Genomic DNA, 26698 nt, shown 5'->3' with positions numbered 1-26698 from the left:
ACACTTCCTAGTTGTGTGACCCTGGGCAAGTCACTGAACCCTGTTTGTCTCAGTTTTGTCATCTGTCAAGTGAACTGGAGAAGGAAATGGCAAATCATTCCAGTACCTTTGCCAAGAAAACCCTAAATGGGGTCACAAAGAGTTAGACATGACTGAAACAAATGAACACACATATTGCTGAGGATATGAAGAAAGACAAAAACCTGTTACCAACAAGGCTTCCAAGGAAAAAGTTAAGATCTATTCCTGGCTCCAGAATCTCCTTTATTCTTTATCCATTGCAGGGTGTTCCTGTGTGGCTTCAGATGGATCACATAGCACTTGGTGATAAAGATGCAGCCTAATAAGCCAGCACGGGAGGCCAAGATGGCAAAGATCTCCACAGCCACCATGGCCTTCCCCTTGGTGCTCTGGTATGTGGGGAGGAAGGAGATCCAGACACTGAAGAACACCAGCATGCTGAAACTGATGAAGTTGGCTTCATTGAAGGTGTCAGGGAGGTTTCTGGCAAGGAAAGATAACATGAAGCTGCCCAAGGCCAGGACACCCATGTAGCCCAGGACACAGTAGAAGGCAAAGGTGGAGCCATCTTTACACTCAGTGATGATGTATCCAGGTTCAGAGCATGGATCTGTGTCTGGGAAAGGGGGAGACATTCCCAGCTAAATGCCACAGATTGTCATTTGGATCATAGAACATATGAGGAGAAGAGAATTGGACACCCTAGGCTGCGCCAGTATCCTAATCCAGCTTCTTGGTCTTGTAGCCTTAAAGGCCAGAGTCACAGTCATGGTTTTGGCCAAAATGGAGGAAACAGCCACAGTGAACACAATCCTAAATGTTGTTTGCTGAAATAGACAGGTTACATTAGTAGGTCGCCCAATGAAGAACAGAGAAGAAAGGAAACAGAGGGTCAGGGAGATGAGGAGAATGTAGCTGAGGTCTTGGTTATTGGCTTTGACTATGGGAGTGTCCCAGAACTTCACAAAAACCAGGAATACCAGAACTGTGAGGAAGGAGAAGAAAATAGCTGTGCAGGCCAGAGCGATTCCCAAAAAGTCTTCATAGGCAAGAAAAGTCACTACTTTGTTTTGTTTGTTTGTTTGTTTGTTTAGGCAATTGGGGTTAAGTGACTTGCCCAGGGTCACACTGGTAGTAACTGTCAAGTGCTTAGTCTGAGGCCAGATTTGAACTCAGGTACTCCTGACTTCAGGGCTGGTGCTCTATCCACTGTGCCACCTAGCTGCCTCTCGAAAAATCACTACTTTGGTGAGGTACTGATTCCTTTCTTCATTTGGGTACTGATATACTGGGCACTTCACACAATGGTCCACATCTACAGGGCACAAATAGAGTGTCATTGTAACATGGTCAAAAAATTCTTCCTATGGCCATAATAGGATATCACATTAACCCAAAATAATTCCCTGTGGATCCAAGTGCACCAGATATTCCACATCTTATCTTAATTGAGACAGGACAAACTCAGTTTCCTAGAAGTTAAAAAGCATTGATTCAATTGATTCAAATCCTTCATAATTTCATGTATTTAGATGACTTCAATTATTGGTATGTATCATTTGAGATTGACAGGAACTAGTTTTTGCTATCATTTCTCCTTGAATGGTCCATTTTCCTAATATTCCTATTTCTTTTGAAGGCAAAGGCACTGATACGAGACATACAATGTGTTCTCTCATGAAAAGTCGGTAAGACTGGTCATTTCCACCCAAGGGGGCATGGAAGAGAGGAATGTGGAAGACATCTTGAAAATTGTCAAACCAAAGAATCGGTATTTATTCCCTCTCTGACTTCCCTCTGATCCAAGGTTGCCCAGAATGTCTCCACACAGGCTGGACAACTGGAAGACCAACACTCTTCCTACTTTCCCTATTTCTGCCAAGAGCACCACCACTCTTATAATGAATGAGGTCAAAAATCTTCCATTGTCCTCAACTCTCTCCTCTTCTCCACTCCACTTAAATATCCATAAAGTGCTGTTGTTGTTCAGTCACGCCCAACTCTTCATCAGCCCATTTGGGATTTTCTTGGCAAAGATACTGTAGTGGTTTGCCATTTCCTTCTCCAGCTCAGGTAAACAGGATTAAGGGACTTGTCCAGGGTCATACAGGTAGTAAATGTCTGAGGCCAGATCTGAATTCAAGGCTTCCTTGAGGGAAGCCCAGCACTCTATCCACTATGCCACTTAGCTCCCCTAAATCCTGAAGAAGACACTACATATCAGTATGACCTGAAGCAAATCATTTAACCCCTTTCAGCTTCTATTTCTTCTTCCTTGAAATGGGAGTAATAATAACACCTAACTTACAAGGTCATTGTGAGAACCAAGTGAGGCAACTTAAGTAAATGCTCTTTGAAAACCTTAAATGCTACTTGTTGCTGCTGCTGCTACTGTTGCTGTCGTTATTCTGTTTGACTCTGGAGGACAGAGCTAGACTCAGTTGTTGGAAGACAGGTAAATTTTGGTCCAGCATCAGGAATGACAAGATCTTCACAGTTGGAGTTGTCCAGAAGTGAGATGGTCTGCCTGTCAAGGTGCAGTGGAGGCTTTTCCCCTCAAGATCCTGACACAAAGGCCAGAAGACCGAGCCTTCATTGATGGTGTCAAAGGATGAATTCTCAATCAAGTATAGATTGAACTAAGAGATTTATAAAGTTTCTTCCTCTAGTGAGTTACTGTAATTCTGTGTCTAGAAAGTTCCTGATCTTGGAGTTCTAGCTGGATAGTGGGATGTGCTGGTTGATTTTATGTAATCAGCAGGTAGTTAGAGGGTTCTGGTTGTCTGGAGGAGAAGTACCAAAAGGCAGAAGGAGGAAATGGAGTGAGACATTCTGAATCAAACTCATTCAGTCAAACTTGGTTAGATGACAGAGTAGACATAAAACTGGCCTATTTTAAAACTCTTAATGTAATCAAGATCTGAGGATCCAGAACAGAGTTCTGACTACATTGTTATCAAGCACTGCATAGTATTGAAAAGTATCTACTGTCAGTAGTACTTTGGCTTTCACTTTTAATGATCAGCAAATAGAGAGGCAGATTATCACTTCTCAGGATTATTGCAGAATGACTGATTGGATGTGGATTGGAATAGCTGACTGCCTCTGTCTGAGAATCTGTGACTGACACAAGTTATATCTACCATCAAGGGTTGTTGTGTGTTTAAGACGAGGTATTGGTAAAGTGTGTTGCAAAACCTAATGCACTATATAAATAATGTATATTATTATGGCTATTATTCTTAGTAGCTTTCAATCCTATCAACCAATTAATAGTCAAGCACTTATTCCATGCACACTGTGCTAAATTCAATGAAATATTTTAAGTCACCTACACACTACTACTATAATGACAACTATGACTGTGGCTACTACAACTAAAAAAATCATAAACACAATTACTAAATATTTTTCTATGACGTCTTGAATTAACCATATCAATATCTGTATACATAAGCTACAAATAACTCTACTTGAAATTGACCCTCCATCCTCCAGTTGGAAGTTTACATTAGCCCCTATCTGATCTCAACACCCACATCAGATTTTTCTGTCTGACAAAAATCTCTTTCAGCTAGGAAATTCTTTAGCATGACCTTAATAGAAACTTTTACTGTGAAATATATTCAAAATGATTCAGATTCAATGATCATCCTCTTCTTCTCTTTACCTATTGATCATAAATCCATGTGACCAAAAGGGAAACTGTACTACTACAACAACTATGACGATGATTACTCCTAACACCACAACCACCATGACCACCACAACCACTCTGCCTACTACTACTACTACTACTACTACTACTACTACTACTACTACTACTACTACTACCACTACTACTACTACTGCTACTACTACTACTACCACCACCACCTAGCCTTCATACGGTCCCCACTATGTTCCAGGCACTGTGCTAAGTGCTTTAGAAATATTACTGTCCTACTATATTCAATAAAATATGCCTCACATAGGAATGCCCACGTGATTTGCATCTGGCTACAGAAGCTCAATGCTATTTTTTTTTCTCCTCCACTGGATTAGGGAAAGGAAGGTCTTTGATGTTGGTAAATTGTGTAATCTTCAGACACTTACCCTTTTGATTAGAAATTTCTCCTTCTGAGCACCAGACATAGTCAAAGCAACAGCCAGGCTCCCCTTCATGAGCAGTTTTCCTGAATCCAATCCCACAGCTCTCAGTGCACACAGCCTTGGGAGTCTAAGTGGTAACAAAGATAAGAAATGCATGGAGCCGCAGAACAATTGGCACTGGATTAAAATAGTAACAACAGTTTCTACTTTAGAAAAAAAAAGTAGCAGAAAAAATTGGACAGTTCACTAGACAATAAAAATGTATCAAGCACTCTATGTAACTTAGTGTTCAAAAATTCGGTGGCATCAACTACTTTGGCATTAACTGTTTGACACAAGACAAATAAAGAAGATGACTTTGTTAATACCAGAAAGCTATATGACAGAAATGAGATTTAGATCAACATCTTGCACCATATGCCAGGATAAATTTAAAAGAGAGATATCACTTATTATGAAATGTCACATCATTTAAAAATATTAGAATGGAATGAATTATTATTTACAATTGTGGCTAGGGGAAGAAATCTAAATTAGACAAAGGAGAGATAATCATGGAAGATAAAATAGACAATGACCCTAATATGAAATTAAAGATTAAAAAAAAAATTCAATGAGAGATTCATAAGTATAATGTTTGATCGAGGAGAATATTTTTGCAGGAAATTTGTCTGATAAAGATTGGAAAAAGAGACATTACCAAATTGAAAAGCAGTTAAAAATACTGTGAGATTATGGAGAAGATTTTTATCTTTTCCCTCTCTTTACATGAGAAATTATAGTGTAGAATAAATCTCCATTGTGTTGTTTATATTTCAGTCATCCTCCAATCCAGTTTTTGGGCAAAGATAACTAATAGACTAATATATTTCTTCCAATCTTGGATCCTCAAGCCACTAACAAACTAGGACATTAGGAATATCCCTATACCCCCAAAATCAACAAGCTGTTCCCAAACTCCATGCCTGACTGGTTGTTAATACAGCATGATTATATATGGTGGGGTATGTGCATGTTCCTTTTAAATAATTGGGGGAAATGGCTTATTTTGAGAACTCCTCTTGCTTCACAGGAACAGTCTATCTCCACGGGCAATCTTTCTCTCTGACTTTATATGTAAGTTTGGACAAAATAAAGTTCTCTCCTCACTTTTTTAATTGAAGTACTCTACAGTGTAAATAGTGGTTTTCTTTTCTATGATAATAAGAATGGTTACTTTATTTAAGGTATTATTTTCTTCAGTGTTTTTTGTGTCTCCTTTACCAAGCTGTTGACTTGTTTTTTTAATTATTTTCTTGCATCAATCTCATTTCTCTTCCCAATTTTTCCTCTAGTTTTCATACTTGATTTTCAAAATCCTTTTTGAGCTCTTCCGTGGCCTGGGACTGATTCATATTTTTGTTGGATTCTTTCGATGTAGGAGTTTTGACTTTGTTGTCTTCTGAGTGTTTTGATCTTCCTTATCACCATAGTAACTTTCAATAATCAGAGTTTTTTTTCCCATTGTTTGCTCATTTCCCCAGCCTATTACTTGACTTTTTAACTTTGTTAAGATAGAGCATTGCTAACAGGGTGGAGGGTGAACTGTCCCAAGCTTCAGGGGTTTTGTGCAGCTATTTTCAGAGATATTTCTAGGGATCTATAAGTTTTCAGTTCTTCCAAGGTGGGATGATCCAAGGAAAGGTGTGTTTACCACTCTCCTGGCCAGTGCTCTTGTCTGTGAGTAACACACGCACTCTTTTCTGCCTGGAACTGTGAGGAGTTTCCACCCTGCACTGTGGCCACAAGCTCTGCTGTGCTAGTACTCCTTTCATCTGACACTGCCACCCAGCACTGCGAGCAGGATTCACCTATGGGCAAAGCAACAGAGTCCGGCCTCAGTGCTAACAAAGAGACTTCTGTAATTTCCTTCTGACCAGTTGTTTGACCCCCTTACTGTCTGTGGGCCAACAGCTCCAGAAGCAGTCAGTTCTGCTGCCACTGCTGATTTAATCATTCCCAAGACCTTCTCCTGGTTTGCTAGGGCCTCAGCTATGCTGACAAGGCCTGTGCTAGACTGTAATCCACTCTCACTCAGACATGACAGGCCTTTCCTGCTGCCCTTCTAAGTTGTCTTTGGTATCTGTGGGCTAAGAGGTTTGGAAACTACCACTGCTGCCATTGATTCAATCACCCCAAGGCCTGCTCTGGATTTGCTGGGGCCGAGTCTGTGCTGGCATGGCCTCTGCTTGAGTGTGCTCCTCATTCACCCTAGTGCAACAGACCTTTCCTGCTGCCCTTCCAAGTTGTCTTGGACTCGAAGTTGGTTTCACTCCATCTTTTTGTGGGTTCTGCTGCTCTAGAATGTGTTTAGAGTTATTTGTGGAGGTATTTGGAGGGTTAGCAGGAGAGCTCAGGCAAGTCCCTACCTTCACTCTGCCATCTCGGCTCTGTCTGAATGGTTAGTATTGTAGAAAGGTGATACAAACTATCAATTCCTCTATGAAAACAAAACACTTCATTCACCAAAACTAAGAGATGCTCATTTGACATGCTGATTCCTCACCTCAGATCTACCAGATTGGCAAAGATGACAAAAGGTAAAAATGGGAAATGGAAGGACTATAGAATTCTGACTCATTAATTCAGTGTTAGTGTAGTTTGGAATTGGTTCAAACATTCCAGACAATAATTTTAATTATACTAAAAAAAAGTCATTAAGCTACAGACCCTCTTTTTTTTTTTTAGCAGTGAATACCCTATAATGCACATATCCTCCAAGACCAAAGACATAGGGGATGTCCCAGTTACTAAAAAATATTTAGATCAGCACTACTTTTTTTCTGCGTATGAATGTATGTGTGCTTTATTATTTATCAGTTCTCTTCCTACTTTGAGCATTTTCTCTCATCGTTCTCCATGCCTGAAATGCTCTTTCTCTTCATTTCCACCTTTTCTAGCTTCCTTCAAGTCTCAACCAAAATCCTACCTTCTACAGGAAGTCTTTCCCAACCCCTCTTAATTCTAGCATCTTCCATCTCTCACTTCTTATTCATCCTATATGCAGCTTATTTATACATGATTTTATTCATTGTCCCTCCAATTACATTTTGAACTGCTTGAGAACGGGAACTATCTTTTGCCTTTCTTGTATCCCCAGTGCTTAGCCCATTGCGTGGCACATAGCAAGTATGTAATAAATGCTTATTGACTGTTAACCTTCCAAAAACAAAAAAATCAAAACAAATGGACAAACAACAATAACCAGCAACACACACACACACAAAATAAGGTTTTAAAAACATGGCTGTTTAGCCTAGAAAAAAAAATTCCACGTTGACCATGTCTGAAACTGTATGTCCTTTTTTTGCATTTCAAGTTCATTGCTTCTCTGTCAGGAGTTTAATTACTTGTTTCATCTCCACTCTTTTGGAGTTGAGGATTATCATTCTGTTGTCAGAGTCCTGAAGTCTTTCACAGATGTTTTTTTCCCTATGTTGTTATCACTCTATAAATCGTTCACTTAATTCAGTTCATTTGACTGCATCAGTTCATAGTGTCTTACTAGTTTCCTCCGAAGTTACCTATTTCAACATTTCTGATGGCATAACAGTATTTGATTATATTCACATGCCACAATATGTTTATCAGTTTCTGAATTTCCAACTTTTGGCCACCATAAAAAGGAGTTGCTATCAAGATTTTTGTACATTTCTCTAATTCCTTTGAGATGCAGGCTTAGAAATAGCTGAACCAAAGGGTATAAACCATTTTAGAATCTTTTGTGACTAGTTTAAAAGTGTATAGTAGCATTTTTGAAGTAGCAAAGAACTTGAAGGCTATTACATGCCTATTTATTGGGAAATGGCAGAATTATTGAAAAGGAATGTGATGGAATATAATTGCATCACAAAAATGAAAAATATGAAGAATCCAAGGAAACACGAGGATTTGTATTAATTAATGCAGAACAAAATAAGCAGAACCAGGAGAATAGTTATGAAGCAAATTTTAGTTGAAAATCATCAAAATTCTGTTCAGTGTAGTAACAAGTGTGAATTCAGGAACTTTTTAAGGCATGTGATCTCCAGTGTTTTAGAAGAGATTCTAGGTGATAAAGAAAAAATATATATATGTTAACATAAATGACCAACTTGTTGATTTGTTTTGCTGTACTCAGCATTACAAGAAAGGACTGCATTTTGGTGAGAGGGAAGGAAGATAATGACTTTATAGCTATATGAATAAAGAAACCAGCATCAATAAAATATTTTAAAAGGAAAAAATGTATATAACAGGTCAAATCATTCATGGCATGGGGGAAAGTGTGTTGTTCCCTAAGACTAATAAAATATGTTTTGGTCAGGAAATCATAGTTTATTTGGTAAGCATGCTACAGAATTGATCCTCTGTTCTCCATGAATAAGAGAGTAAAATCCAAGTAAAAGTCTTCAGTGGTAGAATGGAACGTCCCTTGGATTTGAGAACTAGCAGAGATAGGATCAATCATGGATATTTAAAAATTGCTTGTTTAAAAAAATGATGCTGAAGAGCTTGTTATGAATTGAAGAGTTCAGTGATACTAGTCAAGTTGTTCAATAGCTGCATGACTGGGGCTGATCCTCTTAACCTTCTAGAATACTCAGTTGAATTTGTTGTTCTTCTGTCATGTTTAATTTTTCTTGACCCCATGGACTATAGCATGCCAGGCCCTTCTATCCTCCACTATCTCTTGAGGTCTTTCCAAGTTCATGTTCATTTTTTTCAATGATACTATCATATTCATCTCATCTTCTGCTGTCCCCTTTTCCTTTTGCCTTCAATCTTCCCCAGCATCAAGGTCTTTTCCAGTGAGTCCCATATTTTCACTATGTGGCCAAAGTATTATAGATTCAGCTTCAATATTTGACTTTCCAGTGAACAGTGTGAATTTATTTCTTTAGGTATTAGTGATTTGACCTCCTTGCTGTCCAAGGGACTCTCAAAATCCTTCTCCAGCACCACAATTTGAAAGTGTCAATTCTGCCGTACTTAGCTTTCCTTATAGTCTGATTCTTACAACCATGTTTTGCTACTAGAAAAACCATAGTCTTGACTATACAGACGTTGGTTGACAAGGTGATGTCTGCTTTTTAGTATACTGTCCAGATTTGCCATAGCTTTCCTTCCATGGAGCAAGTGTCTTTTAATTATCATGACTGCAGTTATGCTCTGCAGTGATCTTTGAGCCCAAGAATATAAAATCTGATACTGCTTCCATTTCTTCTCTATTTTCCAGTAAGTGATGAGACTAGTTGCTGAGATCTTAGGTTTTAGTTTGTTGTTTGTTTGTTTTAAGCTTCAAACCAGCTTTTTCAAACACTCCGATTTCACCTCATTAAGAGGTTTCTTAATTCCTTTTCACTTAGATTGCATCATCTGTATATCTGAGATTGTTGATATTTTCTCTGGCAACCTTAATTCTAGTTTTTGATTCATCCAGCCTGGCATTTCAAATTATGTACTCTGCATATAACTTTAAAAAATAAGGTGATAATATACATATTTTCCACTTTTCTAATCTTAAACCAATTAGTTGTGCCATGTTCAGTTCTCACTGTTATGTCTTTGCCCCCATACAGGTTCTTCAGGAGACAAATCCGATGTTATGGTACTCCTACTGCTTTGAGGACTTGCCATATTTTATTGTGATCCACACAGTCAAAGGCTTTAGTGTAGTTAATGAAGCAGAAGTATTTTTTTTCTAGAACTCTCTTGCTTTCTCCATGATCCCACGAATGTTTGGTCTCTAATTTCTCTGCCTCTTCAAAAGCCAGCTTACTCTTCTGGTAATTCTTGGTGCACAAATTGCTGAAGCCTAACTTGCAGAATCTTAAGCATAACATTGGTGATGTGTGAAATGAGTACAATTGTTTGATAATTTGAACACTCCTTAGCATTGGCCCTTACTTAATATTGGGATATAAACTGATATTTTCTAATCCAGTGACCACTGTTGAGTTTTCTAATTTTGCTTCGTATCAAATGCAGCATTTCAACAACATCATCACTTAGGATTTTAAATAGCTCAGTTGGACCATCACTTTCACTAGCCTTATTGTTAGCAATACTTTGGAAAGCCCACTTGACTTCATTCTCCAGGAAGTCTGGCTCTAGATCAGTAACCACAGCATCATTATTATCTTGATGTTAAGATCTTTCTTGTATACTTCTTTTGTGTATTCTTGCCATATCTTCTTAATCTCTGCTGCTATGTTAAGTCCCTTGAAACTTTCCCTTGATAGTTCTGGTTTTCTTGAAGAGATCTTTTCTCTTTCCTATTCTATTGTTTTCTTCTGCATCTTTGCATTGCTCACTTAAGAAAACCTCCTTATCTCTGCTTGCTATTCTTTGAAATTCTGCATTCAGTTAGGTATACACTACTGTAGTTTAAATCAATTCTTTATGTAAATTAGAAACTCCTGTAAAGTAAAACTTGCATTGAAATCAATTGTTTAGTGAAAATAAGTTCAAATTGTATAAGGCTATGGCCTAAGTTAGGGAAAGAATCATTGAAAATAGAATTAAACAAGAATATGTATATAAAAATAAGATACAGAAATAAATTAAGTGCATGCACACCTAATAGACGGTGTTCAAATTAGAAAAGATCAAACTAAAATGAGCATAGTACTTCGTTACAAAATACTGAAGTTTTGATAAGAAAAAGAACTTTCAAATTATTTTTGAAACAAAATAAATGCATTTGATTTTGAATGATTTGAAAGGAAACAGAGAAAAAATTATACCCTGAGTCCTTTAGAAAAGTATAATCTCTACTATATAGTTTTCCAGTAGTGTAATTTGTCACCACACAATACATATGTTGAACCATTGGTTAAAGCAAATGAAGAAATTTTGCATGCTGTGGATAAGTTCACTTACCTTGGCAGTATACTTTCCAGGGATGTACACAGTGATAATGAGGTTGATGCATGCATTTCCAGAGCTAGCTCAGTGTTTGTGAGGCTCCAAAGAAAAGTATGGGAAAGAAGAGGTATTAGACTGACTACCAAACTGAAGGTCTACAGAGCCATTGTGTTGACCTCATTGTTATATGCCTATGAAAGCTGGACAGCATATGAAGCTCCATGCTAGGAAACTGAATTGCTTCCATTTGAATAGTTTTAGGAAGATTCTGAAGATCACGTGGCAGGGTAAGATACCAGACACTGAGGTCTTTCATCAAACTAAACTGCCAAGCATTCAGACTCTGTTTCTGAGAGTGCAACTCCAATGTACTGGCCACATTGTTTGGATGTAAAAGTACACTTGCCAAAAGGACTATTTTATAAAGAACTCACACAGGAGAAGTGTTCACAAGGTGGTCAGAAGAAGTGATATAAGTACACTGTCAAGGTCTTTCTTAACAACTTTGGAACTGATTTTGTGATATGGGAGACACTGGCACAGGACTGCTCAGCATGGTGTGCCCACATCAGAGAAAGTGTTGTGCTCTATGACTAAAGCAGATTTGAAATAGCTCAAAAGAAACAAAAGATGCACAAATTTAGAGAATCCATCCCAAATGCTCACATGGACTATTTGTGCCCGACCTGTGATAGAACATACTGAGATTATATTGCTCTGATCAGCCACAGTCAGAAATACTGAAACTTAACTCCAGCATAGTGATGTCCTTTTAAAGAATGAAGCACAATGACCAGCTACCAATCCTGTTCCATTCTGTGCCATGTTGGGGTTTGAGCAATCCCCTTGGGCATTGCCAAAATAACTGGAAGAACGCTTTTCCAGCATAGAAGAGGTTAACTTTGAGAAGATAGATTCTTTCTTCTCCAAAGTCATGCTGCTTACTGAAATCTGGGGCACCCTACAATGAGTAACTTGTTATACTGAGTGATCTGTTTGGGGGATCTATTTGCCTATCACTTACAAAACAAAACTATGATTGTAACTAATTCTAATTGTCCAAAAGCCCTTAAAGAAATTGGTATGAACTGTGCATCTGTAACCACTAATGAACCAAAAAAGGGTTTATTACAGCAATTAAGTAAGTAGAAAAAAAAAAGAGTAGTGTTGCGTAAGGAAATGAGAAAAGTTGAGAATGAGTCGAAGAGTAAAGAAAGTTGGAGTTGATTTGTGCTGACACAGCATAAATTCAGGGTTTGAAAGTCAATGCTTTTGAAGTTTTCAAAATGTGATTTCAGAGAGGGTCTTAATCCCACTGGAATAGAAAAGATTGAGGAATATTGTTTCAAGCAATGCCCCTTTGAAAGTTGTTGCATGTCTTTCTTCCCCAATCAATATGAGACTACAAAATATGTCTCATAAAATGAATGTTAATTAATTGCTTGATAGAGAAAGGATTATCACTTTGCTCTGGTTTAAATAGTTATGCCAAAGGATTACCAATTTAGAAAATTTAAAGAAATTGGTTTGGCTCTTTGGGTAACTCAAAGAAACAAAGAAGCAGTAATGGGAAGTTCAGAGTGTCACCATGAATTGTTTTTTGATATGAGGCAACTAAAAATAATGGAACCTGGTGCAAAATGAAGTTTAGTTATTGTCACTAGTCATTATAAATAAAAATTGATCAAGTGCCATATGGACCTGATCATTATGTGTCTCCTACACTGCAAGTGAGCTAAATCTTGCAATACAGTTTAGGTAATGAAATCTCTAGACTCTAGTGTGCAAAAGAAAAGGGACATGGTGGAAACAGGTAAGCCCTAGATGAGTTTAAGATTCAGTCCTGCCTCTTCCAGAAAGGAAGAAGGAGTCAAAATAATCTGGTACTGTTTGAAGTATCCCTGATCATAATTACAATTATATCATCCAAAAGCTTGGAAAGAAGGAAATAGAACTGAAAAGTATATGGGCATTCTATAATGTGAGACTAAAGAGGGCAAGACATATTCAAATTATTAAAAGAGTAAAATTGACTTCAAAATGTTCCTAACCTTTTTCACAGACCAGCCCCATATTATGCTCTCATCAGAGATGGTGAGGCCTTGACTGGGTGGATCCTGGGGGATAAACTGTCCTACTTTCACCAGAAATTCAGCATCATTAGGCAAAGTCAAGTAGTTCATGATGTCGTATTTGGCCACAGGGTTTCTTCTCTCATCCAAAGCTACCTGGTCACCAATAGTGTTGTTGAACTGGACTTTCCTCAGGAAGGAGTGGAGTTGAAGGGGAAGAGGAGGTCATGTTACTGGTCAAAGGGCAGGAATATCACGTGGTTCAGAGTAACAATTCTATAAAGCCTGTATAACCAAGAATAGAAGGAATGCAGAAAAATTGGGGGGAAAAAACTCTCATAGACAATCTCCAGATAGAATGTGATTGTTTAAGAATATTGTTGTGATATAGGAAATGATGAGCTGGTGGATTTAGAAAACTATGGGAAGACTTGAATTTATAAAGGAAGATGCTATTCAGAGCATCTGCAGAGCTATACAGAGAAACAGAGGATAAGCAGAAATAAGCATAATGTAAGTTACGTAAATGCATTTGAGTGTATATATGTGTATGTTTATGAATATCTATGTACATGTTTGTATGTATATATATATATATGTACATGCATAATTGTAGTCTTCTTGGGGGTGGAGGAGTAAGGGGAAAAATAAAGTAAAAAGTGCACAGCAGAGGACAAAAGAAATCATACAAGGAAACAAAGAAATGATGGACAGCTCTAAAAATAATGTGAGGTACTTATTATATAGGTTTTCTTGAAACTGGAATTTATTGCTTTATATTAAATCTTCTCTTACATTCTGCTATGTACATAACAATGTTTTTTTCTTTCTTATTTTGTATTGTTTTAAATAAATTCAAATACAATGAAAAAAAAATCAAAACAATCAAACTCTATTGAGTCCTTACTATGCCTATCCTTTGGGAACCATCCAAGACTCCCAGAGCTCCATTTGAGGTGGAAGCTCAGGTCAGAACATCTTAATTTTTACCTGTCTACACTACTGTGAGACTTCTCTAGTTTTTCCACCATGCCCCTGCATCAGGTATCATCCTCACCTCCTTTAACCTTTTCAGTGTCCTTTTGTGTATTGTCTTCTCCATTATATTGAAAGGGCTTGAGGGTAGGAGGGAATCTTTTTTTGTTGTTCTTTTATTTGTATCCCTAGTGCTTAGCAGAGTGCCTGGCACATAGTAAGTGCTTAATAAAGGTTTACTGAATTGAATTCATAGATCTGACCTACCTAGTTTCACTCTTCTGTGATTTTCTTTCCCTGTAGGATGAAAAACAAACAGAGCTAAAATAATCCTCCTCCCCTTGACATTTAAAGTCCTTAACTAAGTGGCAGCAACTTATCTTTCCAGCTTGATTTTAACCTACTCTGTCCCATTCACTCAGACTAGATTTGTACAAATGAAATAATACTTGTAAAGTACTTAGCATAATACATGATACACAGGAGGTGTCATCTAAATGCTAATTATCTTACTTTTTCCTTACTCGATATGACATCCCATCACCTAGTCTTGTGTCTTTTCACACACCACACTCATGACTTGAATGTTTCCCCATACTTTCTTCTACCTCTTCAGAGGCAGCTAGGTCATATGGTGTAGCACAGAACTTGGCACAAAGTGGGTATTAGATAAATGCTTACTCCTTTTTCCTTCCCCATATGTTCCTACTGCAGCTGCTACAAAACATTCTCACTCTCCCTAACTCTCCCTCCACCAAAATAATGTACCTTTGACTAGCTAACACCATTTCTTCAAGGTGATGTGTTCCTCTGTGTCTAAAAAATGGGACTAAAAAGTCCTCAATCTTGTGAATAAAGGAAACATGATTTGATGTCCCCCATCGAGCCATTCACTTTTTTCTGAGAAAGGGCAACCACCAACTGGCATTCTATTACAAATCTCGGTAATTGCTTCATAGAAACTGTATCCTTCACCAAACATGCTTTTTTCATTCCATTTAATTGAGTTCACTTCAATTTAACAAATATTTCTAAGTGCTTATTTTTGTGCCTGAATCTATTCCAGGCATTGGAAGCATAAATTACAGTTAAAATAAATAAATGTGAAAGAAGACAAATGAAGCCTTCTCTGCCCACTCCAAAGGTGAGGAGGTGGGTTAACAAGTACACATATTAGTAAAAAGTAATGGGGAGGAGGGTTTAGTATTAACTACAAAAACCTACGGACCCTCTTGTAGGAGATGAAACAAGCTAAGACTAGAATGAAAGGGGAGGAAACCAAAAGGCCACCATTTATAGCCAGCATTTATATACAGCTTTAAAGTTTTCAGAGCACTTTACAAATACTATCTCATTTAATCCTCACAACAACCCTCAAAGGTAGTACCATTTTATTTATACAGTTGAGGAAACTGAAAAAGATAGAGGCAAAGTAACTTGTCCAGGATCACCCAGCTAGTTAGAATCTGAGGCTGGATTTGAATGCCTGACTCCAGGCCTAGCACTCTAGCCACTACTCTACCTCCCTATCTTATGAAGGATGCTTTCTAGAATGACTCTAAGCCATTTGTCATTTGGAGTGTTTCCTATTCCCAGGCATGACACTCTTTTCATAATGAGAACTAGCTTAGAGTGATTAAATTAAAGCTACTCAGAAAAACCTACCCTTAAGGATCACTGCCACATTCAACAAGCATTGCTAATGATTTCTCTGTTATTTTAATGATTACCTGCTGGTTACTTGTATCTTCTAGATACAGACAAGAGTACTGGCATTTTTTCTGACTTTAACAACATGTGATATAAAGAGACTGTGATAATGGAGTGAGAATAATCAACTAAAGCCTGATTACACCAAATCCAACAGGCTGGTAAATCTTTATTGACTAGTGCTCAAAAGAAGCATATGGGGGTTCAAAGCTTAATGCACTTTATGGGTACCATTTGTACTTTTTAAGCTTTTTAAGCTAGCAACAACAAAGAATGTCCTGAGTGAATCATCTTGGCTCCTAGTGGCCACAGGGACAGAAAGTCCCTTGGCTGTTTCTCTACCTCTACATTGAGAAAGAGACTGTGGAGCAGAGATAGAAATCATCAGAGAAGCTCACACCTTGAACGCTCAAAATAAGTGGAGACAGAAATGGTAAAGGAGAATCATTTCTACCCAATCCAAAAAGAAAGGAGGAGAAAATATTTCTTAGCCAAATGGCCCTCAAAAGCAACATCCTCTAGGTAACATTACCTGCCAAGGTTGAGGCACCTGACTTTTAAAACCTTTCTTAGATCCCATCTGCTCAGGAGCATTTCATGGAGAGCCCAAGCTGCTGCATAGACAGCATTGTAGATGATGAAACTTGGGTCAGATGTGGCCATGTCAAAATGCTGCACATGCAGAGTCTCCAAAGAGGCATTGGGTGAACATTCCTCTGGGTCCAGTTCTGTAGGTCCATCTTGGCATTGGAAAGCTGTATGCCAGAAAGACTTAAGTAAAAAATCCTCTGGATGTTTAGAAGGGTTAACTGTCCTGAGAAAAGTTTTGAAACCAAGAATCTCAAATGTCTGATATGAAAATGTTAAAGCTCCATTAAAAATAGAACCCTGATAGTTTTTAGGTCCTATAGTAATATCCAAGTGAGATGTGATGACCCATAATTTCCCTGTGATATGAAAAATGGGTAATGAACATCTAAAGATCATTAGTGAATCTGCATCACCATGTATCACAATCAGTTCGGCTGATGATTTATAATCCTAGGCACAGAATTCTCATGTGCCTCAGCATGGCGTCTCTCACTGACAGGGATCTTCTCTGTGAATGCCACACAGACTTCGATCCTGGCCATCTCTCTTCTCACGTCATTAAGGAATTTCTCACCTCTCATATCATCTGGAGCAATCAGTCCCACCCAATTCCAGCTAAAATGCAATGTCAGCTGGGAAATCCCCACATGGAGATAAGAGTCCTGGGGTGACATCTGATAAAGAGAAGGAAAGTAGACTTTTTCACTCAGGCTAGGATCAAATGGGCCATAGATGATCTGAAGCAGAAAATAAAATGTGGGTCATTCTGAGTTGTTGTTTTTTTTTGGGGGGTATTTTTATTGCTGCCTCCTCTACAATATTTTGAATCTCTTTTCATAGTTCCTGAAGTGTTCTATCTACCAGATCTAATCCCTTAAATCAATTCATCACTTCCACTTCATATTTATAAGGGATATTATTTAGGTCATACCTATATGGTCTGATGGTTTTCTCTACTTTCTTCAAATCTGAATTGTGCCATTTCTACTTGCATACTCAGCACCTAACACAGTGCCTAGAACATAGTAGAGAGCTAATAAATAATTGCTTACTGATCAAAAAATTTTAATGTCAGTCTATTCTATCAAAAGGGCAATAGATAGAACACTGGGCTTGGAATCAGGAAGACTCATCTTCATGAGTTCAAAACTGGCCGCAGATACTCAGACACAAGCTGTGTGACTTGCACAAGTTTTCGTAGACTGACGATTTTCAGTTGTTTTCAGACATTTCATGACTGACTCTACGTGACCCCATTTGGGGTCTTGTTGGCAAAGATACTGCAGTGGTTTGCCATTTCCTTCTCCAGCTCATTTTACAGATGAGGAAACTGAGATAGTTTATGAAAAATAGAAAAGAACAGCAAACTGGGATCCATGAGGCCTGGGTTCCGATCTCATTTCTTCTATTTAGTTTATATGTGAATATGGACAAGTCACTGAAGTTTTCTGAGCTTCAGTTTCCTCTAGTAGAAAATTGTAAGGTACTTTCTGCCACTATCAACCAAATGAAGTCAATTCTATCTTGGTGTCATAATCTGAAGAATGTTCAAAGGCAGGTTCACCCTCTTCCAAACTGAGTGGCCTGAATGGAACATAAGAAACATGTGACAGCCTCAATCTCACCTACCTGGGGGAACTTGTAAAGTGCCAGGAGTGTCTCCATCTGGACAGACAATGCAGATGTGGCTCCTCCAATGAGAGCCACAGACTTGTGCTGCTCCTTACAGTTGTAATTAGGGATGGTCTGGTTTTGCCCTGACAGCCGCCTCAGGGAGCTCTCCAAGGTCCTAGCATCACTGTGGTAGGTGTTATAGAGGTGAAATCCCAAGGTAATGTTGGGGAGCAGATGAAGGTCCTGGTTTATCTCCTCTACAGCAAACACCAAAACCAAATCTTGCTGGTAGTTTTTGTACAGCCACCTATATTGAGAATAAGAAGATCATTAAGCTGAAATAAGTCACTCAGAAATCTTGGATTACTCAGGGTCTCTGTCAGGCACTGAAAGCTCAGAGGCCAGAGCTTAGGCAGAAGTCCTGCTTTTCATGGAATTAGAGTCACACAATGTTAGCATTGTAAGGGGTAGGATCTCAGCAGCCACTTAGTACAATCCACAGCCAAAAGGCATTCTTACTATAATCTGCACAGTAGCATTGAATGATATCAAATGTAGGGCAATACCAAACTTCCGGTGGCAGTTCATTCCACTCCACCTTTCATTGTCAGAGTTCTTCAGTTATACACCTACATACTAACACACAGTCCAAATTGACTTCTTTCAATTCTCCACTCATTACCCCTGGTTGCCATGTAGTGGCAAAAACAAACAAACAAACAAACAAGTCTGCTGTCTCTTAATGTGACAGCCTTTCAACTACTTGAAGACAGCTATTATGTCCCCCTGAGTCTTTCCTTCTTGGGGAAAAACTTTCCTAATTCCTTGAACTGACCTCTTCTGATATGGATTCAAGGCCTTCATCATCCTACAAAGTCTACAGAGAAAGGAGCACAGTTGGCATAGTGAAGGTGGAGCCAAGATGACGGAGTAGTAGGAACCAATGTGGCTGAACTCCCTCGTACAAAATCCTTGAACTAGATCTAGAAAATGTACCACATCAAATCCTTATTAGGAAATCCAGAACAAGTCATGGTAAGTCACTTTTCCAGCCTAGTTTGTCATAGAAAGGCAGAGAGATCTGTAGATTCTGGAAACAGAGTTAGACCAGGAATATATCCCAAGCACTCCAGTGCCCAGGTAGAGGCTGAGCACCAGAGCAAGAAGAGATCCCAGATCAATTTGGGGGCTCTACCTGACCCATACTGAACACTGTCATGAACGTAGGTGTGAACTGGTAGCTTTGCTGCCTGCTAGCTAGTTCTGGATCACAGAACCAGGGTAGATTGGGAAAGGGACCTGTAAATGTAGGATGGCTTTCCCAGACAGGGAGGCCCTTTGTGGACTATCAATATAGGAGGAAATTCAAAAGGCAGTAGCAGCAGTGTGACTCAGATTGAGGACTCAGTGCAGGATCTCATTTATAGCATCAAGCCAGTTTGCAGAGCAATAATCAGGACAGGAATCACAGACTAAAAGGGAGCCTACCATTCTGCCACTGTAAATTATCAGAGCTTTCCATCTGGCTAATAGGGGCTGAGTCTAGCAGTCTATTCTTGCTCAGATCTAAACTCAGGTCAGGAACGTTCACAACTCAGACCTGAAGGGAAGCAATCAGACTTGGTTTTTCATAAGACTACTGAGTGAAGATAGGTAGGATAGTGGTTAGAGTGTTGAGCTTGGAGTCAGAAAAACTCATCTTCATAGTTCAAATTCAGCCTCAGACACTTACTAGCAATTCACTTGACCCTGTTTGCTTCAGTTCCTCATCTATAAAATGAGCTGGAGAGGGAAATGTCAAATGACTCCAGGATTTTTGCCAAGGAAACCCCAACTAGGCTCACGAAGAGTCTGGTAGAAACTGGGTATAGACCAACATCTCATACATATACCAAAATAAGCTCTAAATGGATATATTATTTAGAAATAAAGGGTGATATCATAAACAAACTAGAACACTATGGAAGAAATTACCTGTCAATATCTATGAATAGGAAAAGTGTTCATGACCAAACAATAGAAAAGTTCACTGCAGTAAAATAGATAATTTTTATTACGTGAAACTTTAAAAGTTTTTGCACAAACAAAACCAGTGCAGCTGAACTGAGAAAAGGGGAAGAAAATTGGGGGGGGGAGTTGGAATGACTCTTCACAGGAAATTTCTTAAAGATTTCATTTCTAAAATACAGAGAACTGAGTGGAATTTGTAAGACTAATAGGCCTTCCCCAATGGAGAAACACCCAGATGATATGAGTAGAGAGTTTTCAATGGAAGAAATCCAGGCTATCAATGAGTACAAAAAAATGCTTCAGATCATTGATTAATTAAAAGAAATCTGAAATAGCACCTCACCAATCAAATTGGCAAAGTTAACAAAAATGTAAATGACCAATGTTGAAATGGCTATGGAAAAACAGGTACTTTAATCCGCTGTTGCTGGAACTATGGAATTTCCAGAGTTGGGAACAGAGATGTTTACCTAGAGATGGACATGATTACCCACCAATTACCCATCAATTGAGGAAAGACTGAACAAGTTACAGTATATGAAAGTGATGGTTTGTTATAAGAAATGACAAAGGATTGGGGTTTATGGGGAGAATCTGGGGAGACATATGAATTGGTACAAAGTGAAGTAAGCAAGAAGCAGGGGAACATTTATACAATAACTACAGTATTATAAAGACAAACAACTTTGAAAGACAGGAAGTTTAATCAGCAAAAAGAGCAACCAGAATTCCAAAGGACTCATAATAGAACCTACCACCCATCTAAAGATAGGGAACTGATGGAATCAGAGTGCAGATCAAAGCATATTTTCTTTGCTTTCTTTTTTTGGACACGACTAATGTAAGAATTTGTTTCGCTTGACTATACTTATTTGTAAAAGGTTTTGTTTCTCTTGCCTTCTCAATGGTTAGGGGAGGAGAAAAGAAAGAATTTGGAATTAAAAACTTAAAACAATTGAATGTAAAAAAATAAAAATTTTGGAAGGACTAATCTAGATGAGATGCTTTTCATTAAGGATCATTATAAGGTCTTATATTTGAGTTCAGAAAGCCAATTTCTCAATAAGATAGACAAATCATGGCTAGAAAGCAGTTTGTGTCAATAACATTAGTGCATGTAGTTGAGTGGACCCTCAATTTGAGACATATATATATATATATAACTTGGCAACCAAAATCCCATTGTGATTTGGGACTACATTTTGAGAGGTTTGACTTTCAGGAATAATAATAAAAATGATGTTATTGCATATTGTCCTGGCAAGACCAAATCTGGTGTATTATACTCAATTGTCACAAGTTAAGGTCAATGTTAATCTGGAGACTTTATCTTTCTTTTTAAAAACATTTTATTTATTTTAATCAGCCAAAATCTCTTTTCCCCTCCTCCCAACGGAAAACACAAGAAAAAACACAACAATTAAAATCACAGAAATTGGCTATGTCTAAAAAAGAGGTCTCATTCTGCATTCTGAGCCCTTCACCTCTCTATCATGACATAGGTAGCATGCATCATCATTATTACTCTGAAATTGTGGCTGGTCATTGTGCTGATAACAGTTCGGAACACTGGCATTCCATCATATTTGTATACCATAACTTGTTTACACATTCCCCAATTTATAGGAATCCCTCTCAATTTCCAATTTTTAATCACCTCAAATAGCTGTAATATCTTTGTCCACTTTTGTTTTACCTCAAGAGAGATCAGGAAAGGCTTCCTGTAGTAGGTGGGATTTTAGAAGGCAGATATGAGGAATAAGAACATTCCAGGCATGGGGGACAGCCAGGAAAAATGACTAGAGTCAGGAAGATGACAAAATTTGTCAAGTATTTTTTTTCAACTATGAAAATGATACAGGAGCAGCTAGGTGGCGCAGTGGATAGAGCACCGGCCCTGAAGTCAGGAGGATCTGAGTTCAAATCTGGCCTCAGATACATAACACTTACCAGCTGTGTGACCCTGGGCAAGTCACTTAACTCCATTGCCTAGCTTAAAAAAAAAAGATACAGGCAGTACTCAACATATTTACAAGTCTAGTAATGATGTCAAAAAGGAAAATGTTCCTGGTATGACCTATTCTTGATGAAACTATGACAGTTCTTAATGATAACTATTTTGTTTTCTACATGTCAGTTAAATATTAGCATATATCCTACAATTTTTTTTTCCTGGGAGTCAAAGTCAAATGCAACTGGCTTGTAGGTTACAAATGACACAAAAGCAGGGGGACAAATGACACACTGGATGACATTCCTGAGCCCAAAAAAATTGGTAAGTGAGATCATCAGGCCAATTTAAAGAAGATTCTTTTTGATGGATATAAATATAATATTATACTTGAGTTAAAAAAAAAAATGTCTTCACATATGCAAGAAGTGGAGACCTGGCTATATAATTGTTTATCTTAAAGATATCTGGAGGTATGCAATCCATCAACAATGAGATATGGCCATGAAAGAAGCACAACTATGTTGCAGTAAGGAAAGCAAACATTTTAAAACTGCAGGGCATAGTCACAGTTATTCTGCACTGACTAGACAATCACTGGAGTAGTATTTTTACTTTGGGCAATGTACTTAGGAATTACATTCAAAACTTAAGAGTCCTCAAAGGAGGACAATGGGAATGGTAAAGTTCATTCTAAACATGAATCGATTGAAGAAACTAGGATGTTTACCTGGAGGTGGACATGATTACTTGTTTCAAGAATGTTAAAGGCTACATGTAGAAGAAGAGTTAGTTACATTTTATATCATGGCAGAGGATGAAGCCAGGATGATGTAAAGAAGTAGTTAAGAGGCAAATTTAGGCTAGATTTGAGAAACACCTTCCCAACCCTAAAAATATTCCAAAATGAAATGGGTTGCCTAAGGAAGTAATGAATTACTCTTCATTGGAGGTCATTAAGCAAAGGCTAGATGACCACTTCTTGAGTACTTTGTTGTGAGGTTTCCTTTGAGCTGTGAGATGGACTAGATGGTTGCTGAAGTCCTATCCAATTCTGAAGTTTTATGATTCTGTAGGTGGTCATTAAATCTTTGATGTATAATCTCTAATAAGGAGCAACTCACATCACAGCCTCCCAAAGAAAGATTTTTACAAAGAATTGTTAGGAAGGTTTTCCTTACCTCAAGTCAAAATCCACAATTTGACCTAATGTAATGCCTTGTTATGCCTTGCAATGCCCTCTGGGGCCACAGAGAACAAGTGTAATCTTTCTGTCATAGGAGAGCTCTTCAAATACTTGAAGGAAGCTGGAACACATACTAAGACTATTCCCTTCTCCAGATAAATAAAGAGATTGAAAAAAAAAGATTCACAGAAAAAAAAAGAGGGGCAGAGTAGATGGGGAAATATAATAACAGGGAGATAGTGGAGAAGACCCAAATTTCTTCCTGACAGTAACCCTTAACTTCCCATTTATTCCTTAAAGCACTGCTCCACTCCAATCACTTTATTCATTGACTCACCAATCATCTTCCATGAGAATCACAAGGGTCAAGGATTCTCTTAGGGCTGACATCTCTACTCTACTAGATCAGATCAATGTTCCTGGAAAACAAAAATTATTTTATTCCTAAAATACATACTTATAGCAAGTCCTGGATGTGCTACATTACCCTTTCCCATTAGGGCTGAATTGGCATATCAGTTCTCTTCAGATGTTGAATCATTTCAGTCCTGTCTGACTTTATGCGACCCTATTTGGGGTTTTTTTGGCAAAGATACTGGAGTGGTTTATCATTTCCTTCTTCAGTTACAGATGAGAAACTGAGGCAAGCAAGACTAAGTGACTTATTCAGGGTCACAAACTAGTAAGTATCTGTGGCTGGATTTGAACTTAGGTCCTTCTAGCTGCAGGGCTGGTAGCTATGCACTGTACCATCTAGCTGCCCCTTCTCTCCAGGTACAAAGTTTCAGTCTATTGCCCAGGCATTGACACAAGGTGGGACAAAGGCCTGAGAAAAATATTGTGTCCAGTGACTATGGTGCTAGAAGCTAAGAAATACCAGCTGATGGAAACAAGTCCCTGTGTTGCTGAGAAATGACAAGAATTTCAGGAATCAAGCATGTTCATCTCCATATTCTGGGTTTTATATAACACATGGAAGGTATTTGAGTTGTTCTACTATCTGAGTCAGGGTAACTCATTGTTTGAAGTACCAGCCCAATAAGATTGGGTCACACATTCAATCATATTTCGGATCCTTTGGTTCCCATGAAAAAGGAAAACACCTTACAAAGCCCATTAGTTTACAAGATGGTTCTAATGACAAAATAAATCTGTATCAACAAAATATGCTGTAGGGATGAAAGTGGGGTGTCATTCATGATGTCTGAATATCTGAAAGACAACCTATGTCTCCAGTATTGGCCACACTCACCACATATTTGTATCATTCATTCAAACATTATTACTTACAGACACAATATCTCCTAAGTATTTTTGCCAAGGATAGAAAATGCCCATTCTCCAGACTGTGGCATGCAGTTCCATGTACAACTTATAGAGATTTTCCATCAGTATATATGTCTTGGAATGGCACATGAAACTTCAGTGGGCCCAGAATCAAAAAGAAAGAGGAAAGCAGGTTGTAATACTTAATAGGAAGTTACAGAGGGTCTTTAATGATTCTGAAACTTCTACATGAAAGGCAGGCCAATCTTTTCAATATCAGTATTCTCCCAGTGTTATGTGATTGTGAATCAAGGAACATTATAGACAAGGAAATTAAAAATTAGGATCATTAATAGTAAAGATGTGTCATAATTATAAACAAACAACAACATATCATGTTTCCAACCAGAAAGGACAAGGAGGAATTGAGATGAAGGAACTTAACAACAACTGTGAGATTAATAAAGATGGGCTAGGAGGTGGCAAGAAGCAAACTTAGTCTTTGGATGTGGCCCAGGTATTCAGGGGGAATGGGCATAATGCCAAATGAGGAAGTTAACCTTGTCATGGTCTTATAGGAGGACATGAACAAGAGCACCAACAGGCATGAAGAGGCTGCAATACACAGCACTAGATGGCATGTAGACTTATCGAGGTCATAGATCCTTCTAAGACCACAGATGTTTGAGTGTCTGTGTCATTACTCATCAGGCAAAACTAACAAAAATGCCACATATCCAACAATTTGTTTTACAAATGACTTTGACTTTATTAAATTCCCCCAGTATTGCTGCTCACAATGATAACCACTGTGAATATTCATTTAAAAAGCAGTGACAGTTCTTGGGAACCAAGAAAATGGAGCTACTGATTCAAAACTTGGCTTCATGGTGGGCACTACTTGTGTAAGGGCATTCATATGACTACTCCAGTTCTGAGAAAGAACAGGAAGGCAAGAGAAAAAATAAGAAACACAATAACCAAAAACACATTTGGTTAAGGCAAGAAGACAAAGGATAATGACTCCAGTCTGATTTGTCCCTGAGCCTACCACGTAGAAAGTTCCCAAAGCGATGGCCATGTTGAAAAAACAAGGGGCCCATGTGCAACCTCATAAGAGGGTAGGGTTGTGTATTTTGTTGTTGTTCAGTCATTTTCAATCACGTCCAATTCTTTGTGACCCCATTTGGATTTTCTTGGCAAAGATAGTGGAGTGGTTTACCTTTCCTTTTCCACATCATTTTACAGATCAGGAAATTGAGGCAAACAGGGTTAAATGATTTGCCTCAGGTCACACAGCTAGTGTCTGAGGCTGGATTTGAACTTAGGAAGGTATCTTCCTGACTCCAGGCCTGGTGCTCTATCCACTGTGCCACCTAGCTGCCCAATGTGTGTTTATCAGCCTTAAAGTAGGGAAGACATTCAGAGAAGAGAAAGTGGTCTTTCCTTTGTGTGTCTCTACTATTGGGACATTTGATGGTCATCAGGGAGATAATCAATAATTGTTAAGGAAAACTCAAGAACACACTTACTGATAATTGTTACAGGCTTTTTGTGGATGCTCAGATCCTGTGAAACTGGTCACCTCAACTGAGAACAAGGGGGAAAATCCTCCAATAACCACATCCCCATCTCTGTAGACTTCAGGGCTGATCTGCTGCTTACAAGAAAGTTTTTCTGGTCTTCCCACATAAAAAGGAAGCTGCAGCAATAGTGATAGGAAAAGAAGAACCAGTATTAGGGCAGTGGGTTTGAATCATAATCAAAGCCAAGAATCTGTGAAGAGCCTAGAAGTGGGCAGTCAAAGGATAGTAGCTTGTCCAATCAGAGTCCAATAGGAAGTGTCTCCTGCAGCAAAAATGCCTCCTGCCTATGCAGATGTCCAGGTTGGTGGCAGCTCCTGCCACATGTGAAAAGAATATGATATGTGAATCAGTCCTGTGTCCTGGTCAAGGGCGAAGCTGGAGGAACAAGAAAATATTTACAAGATACTTCAGTGTTATTTTCAGTATCTTCATTTGGGAAGACAATAATTGCCTGTTCACCTCAGTTCTGTATTGCTCAGCCCAGGCAGGCAGGCCTTCCTCACTGAGAAGCTCTGGGGACCATCCCTGCCTGAAGATCATACACCTGCGACCTTGTATTGAAGTAAAACACATAATTGGAAAAACATGTTTGGACCTCTCTGCAGTTGCCAGAAAGAACCCATGGGAAAGATGAGGCTTGGAGTCTCTAAACTTCTCCTGAGACTGGGTCATATGATAATTTCTCTTATCTTATTGTTCCTGCAATGAACTTGTTTTTGACAGGAGTTACAACAGT

General features: G+C 38.5%; 1 protein-coding gene across 1 annotated transcript; it reads right to left on the bottom strand.

Moving 5' to 3' along the window:
- Positions 1–233: 233 nt before the first annotated feature.
- On the bottom strand, positions 234–26105 carry LOC110197833 (vomeronasal type-2 receptor 26-like). The gene is given in 8 exon segments (XM_020971874.1): positions 234–1099; positions 1280–1336; positions 4117–4240; positions 13053–13287; positions 16291–16792; positions 16795–17086; positions 17979–18270; positions 25909–26105. Coding segments are annotated over 7 exon segments (2112 nt in total). The 5' UTR covers positions 18015–18270; positions 25909–26105.
- Between the last annotated feature and the right edge of the window lie 593 nt (positions 26106–26698).

The sequence above is a fragment of the Phascolarctos cinereus genome, unplaced genomic scaffold (assembly GCF_003287225.1).
Source record: "Phascolarctos cinereus isolate Bilbo 61053 unplaced genomic scaffold, phaCin_HiC Scaffold_726;HRSCAF=1367, whole genome shotgun sequence".
Classification (NCBI taxonomy): domain Eukaryota; kingdom Metazoa; phylum Chordata; class Mammalia; order Diprotodontia; family Phascolarctidae; genus Phascolarctos; species Phascolarctos cinereus.
Note: the sequence above shows the minus strand (reverse complement) of the source record. Positions and strands in the feature narration are given on the sequence as shown.